We start from the raw sequence: 16,181 nt of genomic DNA, 5'->3' as shown, positions 1-16,181 counted from the left end.
TCAGAATATACACCAAAATGGAAAAACTAAGGACAACTTTGATATAATTCAAAGACTGCAAAGCTTTACTGATCTTCTATAAGAGATTTAATCAAATCAACATATGCAAGAATACTATTACACAGTCACATAATCTTGGTCCACATGAAACTCATAATACCAACTGTGGTTCCCAGAAAAGATTATGCAGTAGCTTACTTACAAAGATCAATGTGTATAGATATACGCCTGTTGCAACTGGAAGACCCATAGCAGTTCTACCCTCAGGTAGTGACCGCAGCTGGTTAACACTAATTCCAATAAGCAACAGAGCCAGGGCCTCCCACTGTTACAAAACAATGCATTAGAATCATGTGAATAAGAACATTTAAAGATAAGATGATATTTTAACATAAGTTGAATTCTTTTGCATTATTTTCCCATGGAACAGTTAAAATATTAGAGTGACTGGAATAAGATCATTTAGAAGTTGAAACTAACCTGAATTACGGAAAATCTCCGCCTCATAATTATCTTTAACAGAACAGCAATTACCAAAACCTGCATATAATCATAGTTCCTAAATAAATACTCACAAAAAACATCCAGAACAAACTAAAATCAAGTAACATGAACCAAGGAAAATCAGTCTTTTAGGTTGCCAAAAAATTCAGAAATAGGAGTTTTCCATGCAATGAAATATATAGAAGTAGCACAATCTATGCATTCTATCAAAACATGGACAAGAATTTAGATGTTGTAATGGCTTTGGACATGACCCTAATTGTGCCTAGTATTAGAACAGAATCATGGATAAGGAAATGATGTACAAAAATCAGGGACAAAACAAAAATCTAACAACAAGAATGAAAGAATGGTGTCAGTCTGCATATAGAAACAAGAAGGAAAATTGTTCTCTCAATGTCCATATTCTTCAATACAACCCCAAAGTTTCTTCTTTCCTATGGTCAGCTTAACCAAGTGACATCGATGACTCAGACTGGTCCGTATAAAATGAAACTATGAATGCACATGTTTACCCCTGAGTGCATCATATAGGTAGAAATCAAGGTTCAAAGTATGGATACATATTCCACCATATCGTATGATACATATTGGTTTTCTAGGTCACTAAAATGCCATATATAAGGATTTAGGGGTTTTTGTGTCCAAATGGGCGAACCCCTTGTAACATGTTAACCGTGAAAACACAGGACATAAAAATTAAAAAAAAAAAAAAAAAGTAAGTTTTAAAGGCTCGACACTGAAATTTTCAATGAGTGTATTGATACTTCCAACTATGGTAGAAATTAACTACTGACCAAACATAATGAAATCGATACCCTCTAATGCAACCATGATTTGAATGACAAGCACAACACTATGAAGATGAGCATCATATGGCATGCCATATAACAAAATATTACACAAGACTCAAGATAAAAAGACAACCAAATATCAAATATGATCAAATTTACAAAATAAATCAAGCCAAGTTCATAGAAATTCAACTCCCACCCCAACCACCAAAGGTGTGGGAGTTGCATCATATCCATGGTTCAGCATAATGAGGTAAAGCACATTGTTCTAGTTTAAGAAGATAAACACCAGATTTGTAGCATGCTGCATAATAGAGAACATTAAGCATGACAAAGAAGTTCAAAGAAGACCTAAATTTGTGCTGACAGCTTGACACTAATGTCTGGCGAATCAAGCTCAAGTCTGACATTCTTGTAGGACTCAACTGTCAACAAGTTAGCATTAGCTTGTAAGGTATATCAATGGCACTCAAAAGTGCTGTGCAAGTATCCATCTGCTCTCTAAATGAGAGACATGGCCCTGCTAATGCTATTGGAGCATGTCCAATGAAATGGAAAAAAATGAGGGACTTTGGGAGCCTAGGGAAGAGAAAAAGGATCACTTGATAAAATGGGAAATAGTTTGTAGGAGTAAAGAAGAGGGAGGGTTGGGGATAGGGAACTTGGCTCTAAAGAATGTAGCTTTGTTAGGTAAGTGGTTGTGGAGATGGAGATGGCCTTTGGAAAGAGAGAGGTTGTAGCATGAGGTTAGCTAGTATTCATGGCTGTCTGGAGAATGGCTGGAATGCTGGAGTTTCTCGTCGGGCTACTTTGGCCACTCCTTTGAAAGCAATTCATAGTATCCTGCCCCTTTTTTTGAACTTTGTCAGGTAAGATGCTTGCTTAGGGAACTCTATTTTATTTTGGGAAGATGTTTGGGTAGGTAATTCAGCTCTCAAGGACCTGTTGGCCTTCACTATACTCCATCTCCTTGTTTAAGCATAAGGTTGTCTCCCACTTCCTTCCCTATCCTTTTCCCCCTTCGGCTTTAAATTGGAAGTTTGGCTTCCGTAGGGGTTTAAGAGATGCTGAACTTGATTGGGTGCTGATTCTCTAAGATTTCAGACAGTTAGAAAAGGAGGAGTTGGATAATAGTTAAAGGGAGGTCCTGAGTTTTCAAATATGTAATATGGAGTTTGCTCATTAGTCTTAAGTTGGTCTTTGTATTTGGGTGATGGCTTGCCACACTTTTCTGTAATCTCTTTTTTCTTTAATAAAATTTTTATTTACTTTTCAAAAAAAAAAAAAAAGAGATGCTGAACTTGATGTTGTTTTGGAACTTCTTCATGTCCTAGATGGTGTTTTTTTGGATCCTCTAAAGCCAAATAAGAGGATTTGGTCTCCCCACCCCAAAGGCCTCTTGTGCTTCATTCTTCAAGGCCCTTTGTTCTTCCCCTGTTCAGGGTGTCTGTCCGGTTAAGGAGTTTTGGACTAGACCTATTCCCCCTAAAGTTATTTTGTTCTGCTGGGAAGTGTTTCATGGAAAGATCAATACTTTACACTGTTTGCAGAAGAAAAAGCCTTTTATATGCTTATCCCCCAAGTAGTGTTCTTTGCAAAGACAATGGTGAGGATTGCTTCCACTTACTAATTTCTTGCTCTTTTGTTGTAGCTAATTGGGATTGGATTTTTGCCTTGTTTGGATGTAGGTGGAACCAGCCTTTGTAAATCTGCTTTTTGACCCGTCGACCTTTGTATGGCCCACTAAAAGAGGGAGGACTATGAGGAAATGTATTAGAGCTGCTGCACTTTTGACAATTTGGGAAGAAAGAAATGCAAGAATCTTTCAAGAAAAGGAATGAAGTCTCTTGCTTGTCAAGGAATGTATCCTAACAGGGGCAATTAACTGGCTGAAAACTTTGGATTCTTTCCGTTGTGTTTCCTTTGATGACTTTTGGAGAAACTGGTTAGCAGTGGCAAGTAGCTCCTCTAGGAAAGAAAAGGTCAATGTAGATTGGACGCCGCCACCTGAAGATTGGGTTAAACTGAATTTTGATGGTAGTAGTCAAGAAAACCTTAGTCCCTTAGGCATAGGAGGGGTTTTGAGAGATAAGGACAGCAACATCTCAGCCTTATACTATGGTCCAGTGGGAATAGGACTATAGGAGACTCAGTCAAGGCCGAATTATTGGTAACTCTACAAGGTACTCAGATAGCAAATCAAATAGGAGTGGAGCATCTCCTAATTGAAGGAAATTCTAAGGTGGTTGTGGGTTGGTTAACAGACCTGAGCTCAGTAATTTGGTGCTACAAGGATTTCCTAAAGAAGGCAAGCTGGTTAACAAGCAACATGAATGTTAGATCACGTTGGGTGAGAAGGTCAGCAAATGCTATGGATGATAGTCTCGCTACATAGGGGGTCTTGAGGGAACATCTGTACTGGGCAACCTCATGCCTCTCTTAGGGGTGTTGTAACTTAGATTACATATTGGTAATCAAGTGGCTTTTCAATTATCAAAAAAAAAAGAGAGAAAAAATGCTCCTACTAAAAAAAGTTGAGAAAAAAACAGTAAATTACAGCACTCTCGGACAAAACCAAACCATTTTAGTATAGAAACGAAACCAGACCAAACTGTCAGTCCGGTAACTAATATGGTTTGGGCCATTCTATTGGGATTAACCCAATTAGAAAGCTCAAATAATATGCATACCTACATAAATAAAAAATATAATTCAAATATCAAATTGAAATTGTAGAGAGATTGGGCTGAATGGGCCTTAGGTTCATTTGTTTTTAGTAGCTTTAATTCTGTTTTATTTCTGCAGTAATGAGACTTAATACTCATTCTTTTTATGTTCTTAAGACAGCTGCCCAACTAGGGGCACTCATGTAACTTTACAATGTTTTATTATTCAGCACATATTTAATCAAATTGAGGGACATAGAGAGAGGATTGAACAGCTCTCTTCCTCTTCCCTTTTCTTCAATTCTCTTCTCTTCCTTCTAAATCCTTTTCTAAACTTCTCTTTATTCTTCTTTTCTATCTTTATTTTATTTTTCAGAATTATTTCTGGTTTGATTTACAATTTGGTATCAGAGAAGGTTCCCATCTCCTGCAATTTCTTCTTTTAGGCCCATAAGCAATGTGTATGGAGAACTGATCAGTTGATTGATTGGCAGCTTATAGAGCCCAGTTTGGGAGGGTTTTTGGAGAGGAATTTACCCTTGTTTGAGGCCCAAGACACGTTCTTGGAGATTTTCCCAAAAACCCTAGATAACTAGAGAAATTGAGTTAAGGGTTCTAGAGACACTTCGAAGCTGGCTCTTGGGGCTTGAAGAGAAGCTTTTCGATCCTCTTTGTGATCGATCCAAGTTGGAAAGGGTTCTGAAATCCCTGGTAGGAGTGACTGGACTTTCTCTCCTTTTCCCGAGTTGTCAGGTTCTATGAAACTCTAGTTTTGGGTGGTTCAATAGTAATTTTGGGTGGTTCAATAGTAGTTTTGGTTTCAGGTCAGTGATTCTTGATTAGTAGTTCATATTTTGATTTTTGTTTGCTTCCGTTCAATCAATGGAGCAAACTGGCGGCGAAGCAAAATACCTCACAAACTCCAGGTTTGGCCATGGGGGTCTATGGAGACTCTATTAGGGGCAGTAACCACAATAAAGTTAGATGGAAGCAATTTTTTGGCAGTCTCAATTAATAAAGATTCATGTCTGTAGTAGAGGAAAATGGGGGTACATCACCAAAAACAAAAAGAAACCAACGAAGGATGACCCTACCTATGAGAGGTGGACGTAGGAAAATTACATTTTAGTAGGCTGGTTAGTAAATTCCATGCAACCTCATATTAGCCAGCAATACCTGTGGATGGATATTGCAAAGGAAGTGTGGGATAGTGTCATGGAGACCTATTCCTAGAAGTTGAATGTTGCCAAGGCCTAAAAACTATAGAATGATGTGAGCAATCTAAGACAGGGGGAGAAGCTCTTAGTTGTTTACTTCTCCATGCCAAAATCTCAGCAGGAGATTGACTTGATGGAGACTGTTGTGTGGGGGTGCACAAAAGATGTTGAGGCACATGGGAAGTTGGTGGAAAGAAATGAGGTTTTTGAGTTCCTTACTAGACTTAACTCGGAATAAGATATTGTGAGACAGAATGTTTTAGCAAAAGATGATGTGACCCCATAGTTTTCAAGGTGCAAAGGCGAGGCTAGGCAATAAGAGAGTGCCTTGTCGCCTAGGTGATGGATTTTTTTAAGTAAAAAACATATATTCTAGGGTAGTTCCCTAAGAAAAAGAAACTTCATGTTGATGTATAGAAAATCAACATATTTTAAGGGGGCTGAACCCCTATTCTGTTATAGGAAAAGAAGAAAAGAGAAAGTGGAAGAAGTGTAAGAAGATAATGTGTTGATAAGACAAAATTTTAAGTTCTTCCTTACTTATTGGTTCAGGTTTTGAAGTCTTTGAGGGTTAAATACAGCATTTAGCAATGTTTGTGTTGATTAAACCCTAGCAAATAAGAAAATAATAAAAAAAAGAAATTAGTATATAAACACACAAAGTGAATATTTTAGTTTAATAATGTCTACTTTATAATTTATAATCTCAAAAGATAAAGAATATAAAAGTATTTTATAACACAATGTACAAAACTTCTTGGCGATTAGGTAAGGCGAGCCTCAAAGGGCACCTTTTCGCCGAGGCATCGCCTTGACAAATATGGATAATCCTGTCTCAAGCCTATATGCTATAGTTAGTAGTGAGGAGAGTAGGAGACAGGTTCAATCTGTTGAACCTCGAGTTGTTTACTAGGCTAATGTTAGGATGGAGCTAAAGGTTAATGTTGGAAAGAAGGATATTGTGTGCAAATACTACAAGAAGCCCAAGCACACTAAGGACACATGTTGGATGTTGCATCTAGTTTGTTGAACCTCAAGTTGATCACTATGCTAATGTCAAGATGAAGACAAAAGTTAATGCTGGAAAGAAGAATATTGTCTATGAATACTGTAAGAAGCCCAAGCACACTAAGGACACATGTTGGGAACTGCATTTGGAGCTCATGCCTATCGGAATCAAGAATGGAAAGTGGTCAAAAGAATGAGAGTAGGAAAGGTGGAAGCAATGCAAATATAGCCACCTCCTCATAGAGTGAACAGGAGCCAAGTATTGAAAAATCTATGGGGGAACAATTTGCAACCACCAGTTATGCCATGGACCTTGAAGATAGATGGGAAAAATTGGAAAGTTGTATTTAACCCCAGACTTGATAGGTCTTGGGTTGAGATTCTTTTATTTGACAACTAGTGAGATCCTCTTAGGGTAAAATACTTGGGTATGTTGGAGCAATTCAGAATATTACCTAAGTGGGTGACCATTGTGATAGCATCAGCCCCTTTGTCAGACAAAGAGAAGATTAAGGTTTATACTCTCTAATGGAAACCTAAAACAGACGACTAGGGATTTCACCTATTTCTGAAATCTCTTTACAAAATGTATTTATATTTATATTTTATGAAAAATGTTTGCAAAAGGTTTTAATCCTAGGATCCATCTGAAGAGGGTGTCACACAACATTTAGCAGTTGGGGAAGAGACCCTTCCCTGTGAGCAATGCTTTGATCATTTAGGACTGAGGTTGAGAGCAAGAGACCATTACAAGGCTGAAACCTAATGGACTTTATCTTATGTCAATCCATTATCCTTTGGCTTCATAGGGTGGTTCAAACCAAGAATCACTTAGACCCAAGTGTTGGGCCCAGACTAAGCCCAATTCGATTGGTCTAGGGGTTCGTTGCCTTTGTTCAATGTCTAGGCTCATGTCTTTACTCACATGGGCTGAACCCATATGGACTAATATGAGACTTTTGTGGGCCCCATGCCATACATTATTCAAACCAAATAAGGCTTGCAATAGTCATGTAAATGAACCACTTGAAGAAATGGGCCTTAGCCCATTAACTAGTAAGACTAGTTAGACTAGTCATTGTCATGTCATTTGGATCGAATATGGGCATGGATATAGGTTTGGATCTCCATATTATCTAACTAAAGACCTACCCAAATCAGATTTGGATTAGTCCTATTACATTAGGAATGAGGTCTATTTAAAGAGACAAGAGGGAGAGTTCAACCACCACTAGTCTTGTTACTCTCTTAAACACACACACACTCTCTCTCTCTCTCTCTCTTCTCTCTGCTTCCCATAAACCCTAATCCAAACTAACTGAGAAGGACCTTGTTCTTTCAATATTTTTTGTTGAGTTTTGGTGAAAACATCAGATTTGAAGTGGTTCTACAGCTGCACAAATCCAAAGTTGTTGGAGAACCAATTCAACTGAAGACTAGTTGCAAGATCGACCTCCAACATCAACTGCGCCATCTTCAGTTGGGAAGCCGAATTGGGTCTGAGTTTTGGGCATGAACCACCACTCTAGGAGCTGCAATTTGTGGACTTTGTATCAGGTACACTCAATTTAATTTTGGAATTCAAATTTGGTTTAAAATCAGAGAATTTGGTTCTCGGGTTCGAACTGATTTTTTTTTAATTCAGCCATTAACCCTTGCTGGTTCGGCCATCAAAACAATTGATCCAGTCCATTCAATAGCAAGTTCCACCTACACCCAAATAATGTGAAAACCCAATTCCAAATATTTGCAGCAACGGAGCAAGATATCAGCAAGTGGTAACAGTCCTCATTCTTCACTTTACACATTGTGCACCAGTTTGGAGACAAACACATAAGGTCTCTTCTTTTGCGGGTTGCTGCTTCTTAAGTGGAAATTTTGCTATTTTAGAATATATTTGCAAGAACTAAAGCTTTAGGTTTGTAAAAGATCTTTGTTTTTGTTTATTCTAAAAGTTTATATAAACCAATACTAGTTTACAAACACCAATAAAAGGTGACTTTGAAGCTCATAAACTATTACAAAGTGTAAAAGACATAAGAATCTACAAAAAAAAAATTAAAAAATGATACATTTAAAATGATGTGCACCAGAAAAAAGATACATTTAAAATGATGTGCACCAGAGCTGAGGTGCAAGGCACACCAGGCATGCATCCTTTGGAAGGATCTGCACCTGGGTTCAGGTGGGGCACATGTCTTAAAATGTGCCTTACCTGTGCACCTATAAACACTTGAGGGCCTTGTCCTGATCATGTTTCATTTTTTCACTTAATTTCTTTATCACCCTTGTCTTGATCATGGTTTCACTTTTTTTCACTTGATTTCTTTATTATCTTTTGTTTTTTTTTTTTGATCAATAACACTTTCATTAATTCATCAGTAGAAAATTTACAAGTGGAAGACAAACACACTTATCTTCCAAGAGTCGCAAAGAACTTCAAGAAAGGAAAGAAGAAAATACAAAGATACAAGGACACTAACATTACAACTTAGCCCAAAACAAGGAAACCCTTTCTGCCCCTTGTTTTGCTAAACCGTCAGCTAGGGAATTAGCTGATCTCTTAATCCAACATGTCTTAATTTCCATCTCCCGCACCAACCATTTGAATTTCCTCTTCTCATTGTTATACTTCCAAAGATCATTTTGTTCTTTGGTCAGCCACCCTATCACCACCTCTGAATCCCCTTCAATTATAAGTTTCTTGATGTTCAATTCCTTAGCTTTCCGGGCTCCTTCCATAAATGCACATATCTCAGCTCTAAGGGAGTCACCCACTCCAATTGGGCCTGAGAACATAGCAGAGATGACCCCATTTTCATCTCTAAAAACACCCCCGATCCCTGATTGTCCCAGGTTTCCCCTACTGCATCCATCAAAGTTTAATTTCAAGAATCCACTAGGTGGGGGTGGGGGGGGGATCCAAGCCACACTCATTACTGACCTGGTCTGCGTGCAACTTGCAATTTCACCCCACTTCCTCAACATGTCATCCACAGTGTAATCTGTGAATATTTCCAGAGATTTCAGCCACGTACCGCCCTAAACTGTATGATAGCCCTTGTTAACAGGTGTATTATATGTACTGTACACAGTCTTAGTACCCGCAGGGGTATTTTCGTAATTATGTAGTCACATTGGTATGTACGGCCAGAACAGTATAAATAGAAAGCTTCACTCGACTGAAGCTATGTTTTTGATTGAGGCCTTAACTCAGCTGCCTCTTATTCTTCTTCCTCTTCTTCTTCTTTCTTTTCTTCTTCTTCTTCTTGATCTCCTGCTCATCATGGTATCAGAGCAGGTCTGTCCAGGCCTGCTGCGAAGGAGCTATAGTTGCTGAGGTCTCTCTCCACTGCTGCTGAGGAGCTATGGTTCTGATGTTTGAAGACAAGGAAGAGGAAGCTTCTCTAGTGCTGCGGTTAGTCTCCACTGCCGAGTAGGGCTCTGCTACAAGTAAGCTGACTGTTCAACTTCCTAGCACAGAAAAAGGGTTCGGCTACATGTATGTTTGCTGGTAACTGAGGTTGCTTCGGCTAAGACTGTAAAAACTATATCAGATGTTTGAAGGAAGGTTGTGTTGCCTATTGCTGAAGGGAAGTTCGAGTCATGACTGTGCTGCCTATTGCTGGTACTGAGAAATAAGGGTTCGGCTACAGTATCAGGTGCTGGTACTGAACTGTTTTTTTTCTGTTTGTGGCTTCTTGCACGACTGTTGATGTCCCAAAATCTGAGTAGGGACTGTTCACCTTCCTCACGATTGTTTGTTGCCCTAGTTTGCTCCCTAAGGGACTGTTGATGAACCCTAGAACTTGAAGTGACTGTTCGGCTGCCCTGGAAAGAGGATATCAGCCGATTAGGTGTGGTGAATCACCACTTGTATTGCTGTTCCTACTGTGTGTTTTTTTTTTTCTGAAGTTGTATCAAAGTTGTGAACTGTAGGTCATTCAGACCTGGTTGCACTGCATGTGCAGTTCGTATATTGTTCTATGGACTCCTACACAGTGTAGGTCATAAACCCTAGTACTGCAGCTGCAGTGTTTGTGCTTGGTTCTCTGTGAGGCCGAAAATCAGCAAGTGTCTAGTTGTGGACAGTTGCAGCTTCGTAAGACTGTGCATTGGTTTTGTGTACTTCTAAACTGAGAATCATGAGTAGTGAAGATTCAGCTACATCCGGAATCTCCACAATGTTGAATGGAATGAGTGGGAACAGTGACCTATCCTTCCCTTTGGCTGTTGTTCCTCTTGACGGGTTAAACTACCTAGAGTGGTCAAGGGGGATCAAACTATACATAACTGCAAGGGGAAAAGTAGGCTACATAAATGGAAGAATCAAAAAACCACCCTCTGGAAATGTAGAACATGATAGATGGGATCAGGAGAACAGTATGGTCATGTCATGGCTGTTGATCTCCATGCAACCGCAAATAAGGAAGAACTTCATGTGGGCTGAAACTGCAAATGAGATCTGGGATCAGGCAAAGTCCACATATTCTGAACTTCGACACTATGCCAAAATTTATCAACTGCAAGCAGCTTCATCAACTTGTAAACAGGGGGAGAGGAGTTTATCAGTTTATTACTCTGACCTAACAACTGTTTGGAAGGAGCTGGACCATTACCAGAATATTGAGTGGAAGTGTGAGGAAGATGCAAAATTGTATAAGAAACTTGTCTCACAGCAAAGGGTGTTTGCCTTTCTACATGGTCCCAATCCTATCTATGAACCCATCAGAGTACAAATTCTGAGTTCTAAGGATCTTCCTTCAATTCAGGAGGTCTATGCTCTTGTCCAGTCTGAAGAGGGCAGAAGGAACTTGATGAACAGCGCCGGAGGGGATGCAATTGTATTGGTGGCAAAGGGGGGTCCCTCTACTAGTGGAAGACCTTCTTTCAAGAGAGGGGATTTCCAAAAGAAAGCAGAAGATAAGGAAAAATTGTGGTGCACTAATTGTCAGAAGCCCCGGCATACCAAAGATACCTGTTAGGACCTCCATGGGAAACCAAAGTGGGCTCAGGATTTACCTAAGAAGCAAGGTTCAAATGGTAGTAGAAGACCCGGGCAACAAGGTACCAAGAAACACCACATGGCCAATATGGTTACTCGGGAGAATCAGCCCTCCACCTCCACTATGACTCAAACACCACATGGCCAACATAACTACTCTGGATCCGACCCAAGGGAGGATATTGTCAACTCCTTCCGTGACCATTTGGAGCTTTATGGTAGAACAATTCACCAGATGGATGATCCTCCCACCACCTCTTTTGCATCCACATCAGGTAATCCTGCCACAACTTTCCATGTTGCTTCTCACGACCTTGACTCTCCACGGATCATTGATTCTGGAGCGTCAAAACACATGACTGGTATGTCCTCTTTCTTCCAAACTTATCACCCTCTTTCGGGAAGAGATAAAGTGAGACTAGCTGATGGATCATACTCTCCCATAGCTGGTCAAGGAACTCTATCTCTTCCCCTTGGCCTTACTCTTTCTAATGTTCTTCATGTTCCAAAATTTCCTATGAATTTGTTTTCAGTTAGTAGTGTTACAAATTCCTTAAACTGTTTTGTGACTTTTTTCCCTTCCTATTGTGTGATTCAGGATTTGGCATCGAGGAGGACGATTGGTAGGGGTCGTATGGTTGATGGACTCTATATGCTGGAGAATACGGCTGGTCTTCTTGTTACAGAGTCTATGAGTCAATTCATGCATGCACCTAGGTCACCCCATCTTGAAGCAACGGAGAGAGTTCTACGGTATCTTAAGAAGTTCCCGGGTGCTGGTCTATTATTCCAGAAACATGGACACTTGAGGGTTGAAATTTACACAGATGCGGATTGGGCTGGATCTCAAAGTGACAGAAGGTCTACTAGTGGTTACTGCACCTTTGTAGGAGGGAACCTTGTTACTTGGAGGAGTAAGAAGCAAACCGTGGTAGCTAGATCCAGTGCTGAAGCTGAGTACCGTGCAATGGCACACGGAATAGCCGAAGGTATGTGGATAAAGAATCTATTGGGAGAGTTGGGGTTTCCAGTTGGTAAACCCATGACTCTACTCTGTGACAACAAGGCTGCTATCAGTATCGCTGCCAACCCGGTACTACATGATAGAACAAAGCACATTGAAGTGGACAAGCATTTTATCAGAGAGAAAATCATCACAGGCGAAGTATGCACTCCATACATCAGCTCTGAAGACCAACTAGCAGACTTATTTACAAAAGGGCTAAACCACTCCAGACATCAAGGTCTCTGTGACAAGTTGGGCATGATTGATATCTATACCCCAACTTGAGGGGGAGTGTTAACAGGTGTATTATATGTACTGTACACAGTCTTAGTACCCGCAGGGGTATTTTCGTAATTATGTAGTCACATTGGTATGTACGGCCAGAACAGTATAAATAGAAAGCTTCACTCGACTGAAGCTATGTTTTTGATTGAGGCCTTAACTCAGCTGCCTCTTATTCTTCTTCCTCTTCTTCTTCTTCTTCTTTCTTTTCTTCTTCTTCTTCTTGGTCTCCTGCTCAACAGCCCTCAAATCTGTTGTCCCTCTCTGAGTTTCTGAGAATATCCTGGAGTTCCTTTCTTCCCACAGTGTCCAACATACTGCAGCCCTTAGTCCTCTCCACATTGTCCTTCCCCTTTTTAATCGCCACCTGAAAAAGGAGGGGGCGAAAAGGCCCTGCATGTCTGATGGGGGATTCCAGCTGCATCCAAATAAGGAGAAAGTCCAATCCCACAATGACCTTGCGAAGTGGCACGACACCATTAGGTGAAAACCAGTCTCCCCATCTGCTTTACACAGAACACACCACTGAGGTGACAAGCAAGTATTGGGTCTCTTATTTTGGAGTAAATCACCAGTGTTGATTCTTTCCAGATAGGCTTCCCAACGAAAACTACCAACCCTAGGAGGTAAAGCTCTGCACCAAACCTCACCAACAGAAAAAGGGGACAAGGTAGGACTGGTGGACTGACTTAAGACTTTGAAGAACGAAGCACAAGAGAAAATGCCATTGGGGTTAGGTATCCAAATTCTAGAATCCGCCCTAGTGGGGTATAAGACAACGTTATCAAGAAGTGCAAGAAGGCTCGAAATACAGTTGAAGTCTGAATCCCTCAAATCCCTTCTTAGACCCAAGTTCCACCCAATCCCAGAAGTGGAAGAGGACAGGGTGGTGAAAGACGAGATCGGCTCATTTTTCAAATCAGAAAGAGCGTACAAAGACGGAAACTGATCCTTTAGAGGGGCGCTCCCCGCCCAGGTTTGTTCCCAAAATTTTATGGAGTTACCGGAATTCAAGTCATACCTGATATTAGGAATGAAAACTGGAAGCAGGTCATGAATGGCTTTCTAAGGAGAGTTGCTTGTGATCCTAGCTCTGATTCCAGCGTCCCATCCGTTGTGCTCCAGCCCATGAATACTTGCCACTATTCTAGCCCATAGCTTCTCCTTCTCCATAGGAAACCTCCACAGCCACTTCCCCATCAGAGTCATTCCTTCTCCTACAATTTGGCTAAAAACTTTAAAAGCATTCTCAAGGGAAAATGTGTGGAAAAGTCACTTTCTATACAAATTCTCTTTGGGGGGAATGGGGTGAAGAAGAATTTTAAACTTGATGTCTACCATCAAGAAAAAGAAGAGCTATAAACAAAGTCGTCGTCATCACCATTATCTAAGCCTTATCCCAACTATGTGGAGTTAGCTACATGGATCCTGCTCATCATTCTGCTCTATTTAGTGTTGTATACATTGTTAAATTATTAGTGCTTAAATCATTTCTTACTACTTCAATCCACGTCCTTTTTGGCATGTATCTAGCCCTTCTATCCCCTTCAACTTGCAACAGATCACTTCTTACAGGTGTTGCAGATGGTCTTTTATGCACATGACTCCATCTTACTCTGCTTTCTCTCATTTTATCACCAAATGCGGCTACTCCTAAGTTCCTTTAAATGACTTCATTTCTAACCCTATCCTTTTTTAGTTTTACTCATCCATCTCATCTTGTGCATCTCTGCAACTAATATTTTGGACCTGTTATATATTGACTACCCAACACTCTGATCCATACAGCATTGCTAGTCTTACAATTGTTTTATAGAATTTTCCTTTTAACTTAAGTGGCATTTACTTATCACATAATATAGACCAATGTTTTAAAACGTGGAGGCATGATGCGGGGTGTTCCACTACCTAGAGGCATGAGGCATAGTATAGAATGTAAGAGGCGTAAGCCTTCCGAACACAAGGAGGTGTAAGACTCCTTAATAGGAGGGGGATGTGAGGAAGAAGAGGCGTAAATGTTCCCTTCCCTTCCCTTCCCTTTTTCTTTTCTTTCTTTTTATTTCCCTTTTTCCTTCTTGTCCTTTCCTTTCTTTTCTTTTTTCTTTTTTTGTCTTTTTGTACAAGGTTGGCATGGGGGACATGAGACGTATCATGTACGCCTCTAGCATGCCTCATGAAAAAGGTGTATGAGGCGTATGCCTCAAAGGTATCAATGCCTCTGGCATATGCTTCAGGGTGTTTTGGGAGTGCTCCGCCTAGAGGTGCACCTCCAGGCATTTGCCTCCCACGCCTTTTAAAACACTGATATAGACACCATAGAGATGAAATTGCATGAAAAGCAAAAAAACATACATACAATTACAAGAATTTGATGATACACCATGAATTAGGGCAATATAAAGTGAGAATTTGTTTGCTTGGGTGATTGATAATAGAAGATGAGAAATTATTGGTTCAGCTAAATGTCCTTGATAACTCCTGCATAATAATTGCATCACTCACTCAAAGGCACTAATGCTTTAAAATTCCAATCCATCATTTCAAGCACCACTGCCTTTAAAAGAGGTTGAAAAGATCATTACATAAGAGTTATATCAATAAATTATTTATAAAGGAATACCTTAAGGTTGCTCAGCATCTTCACAGTTGCAGGATTAAAATAGAGCTGCACAGAGATAATGACATAGTTACACAAAAATGATGAATCAAGAACATAATTAAATAAATCATTATTTCATAAATCAAAACAGAATCTAATTGCTTTTCTTATTGAGTCAACAATAATAAAGATTGCAAATAGATGTTCTCAATAGAGCTGTCAATCATCTGGGTTGACCCGACCGAACCAAATCAATTCAACCTAATTACATAGGATCTAGATCTGTATTGTACTCCCAATTATTAATAGGGTAAGTTCTGGGATGATATTTTCAGTCCCAGCCATAACAGGATAGGAATTAAGTTTTCTTGTTCTGACCCATTTAAGACCCCAACTGATTATGTAAATACACATACATAAATACATACATACATATACACATATATATAACCAAAATAATTATACAGTTAACAATCAATAAAAAGGTACCTAGAATTAGCAGATTCACTGTCAAATTACCAGATTAAAGGCCTCTTAGTCAGAAATTGGGTCCTATGGGGTCAGACCCAATAAGCCTGATTCTGGTTCAGCTCAGGGCCTATTACTTTAAGGCCCTACATGGTCTGGATTGGAACTGAGTCCCAAGTGTTTTCTTATTGGGTTAGGACAAGGTCTAACCCTATGTCAGCCCAAATATGACCTATCGACTCAAGCAGAGAAAATGATAACCAGGAAGACTAATACCTGCATGATGAACTTTAGATAGTTGTTGATAGCATATAGAAGAGCAGGGACAGCAAGAAGAACATTGTTGCGAGCTGCCTGCAAGAAATATAGACATTTTAACACAAGTTAAACAAGGTTCTATTATTAAATATTTAGCTAATTCACTTCTCATTATTTCACAAATTAAACTGCATAAATTAACTGAATCCAATAAAACCTTGTCCTAATTATATGAAGTTGGGTACATGAATTCTGTTTCGCCATTCCACTCTATGAATGAAAACTAAGGGCCCATTTGGCATCAATTCTAGAAATTCTCATCCTCAGAATCTATCCAGAAAAAAAATGGATTCTAGATTTTCTTGATTCTCTGA

The 16,181-nt window shown here is 39.7% G+C and overlaps 1 protein-coding gene across 4 annotated transcripts in view; it reads right to left on the bottom strand.

Annotated features, from left to right (window-relative positions):
• Positions 1-16,181, bottom strand: part of LOC104586080 (CMP-sialic acid transporter 2-like) — a 65,609-nt gene that overhangs the window by 36,086 nt on the left and 13,342 nt on the right. For all 4 annotated transcript variants that reach the window (XM_010243194.3, XM_010243192.3, XM_010243193.3 and 1 more), the window contains 4 exons: positions 15,826-15,903; positions 15,103-15,147; positions 481-540; positions 203-325 (listed from right to left, as the gene is read on the bottom strand). In XM_010243194.3, coding sequence (XP_010241496.1) covers positions 203-325; positions 481-540; positions 15,103-15,147; positions 15,826-15,903 — 306 coding nt within the window. The remainder of the gene's footprint in view (positions 1-202; positions 326-480; positions 541-15,102; positions 15,148-15,825; positions 15,904-16,181) is intronic.

The sequence above is a fragment of the Nelumbo nucifera genome, chromosome 1 (assembly GCF_055504915.1).
Source record: "Nelumbo nucifera cultivar China Antique chromosome 1, China Antique-T2T, whole genome shotgun sequence".
Taxonomy (NCBI): domain Eukaryota; kingdom Viridiplantae; phylum Streptophyta; class Magnoliopsida; order Proteales; family Nelumbonaceae; genus Nelumbo; species Nelumbo nucifera.
This window is presented reverse-complemented; position numbering and strand designations above follow the sequence as displayed.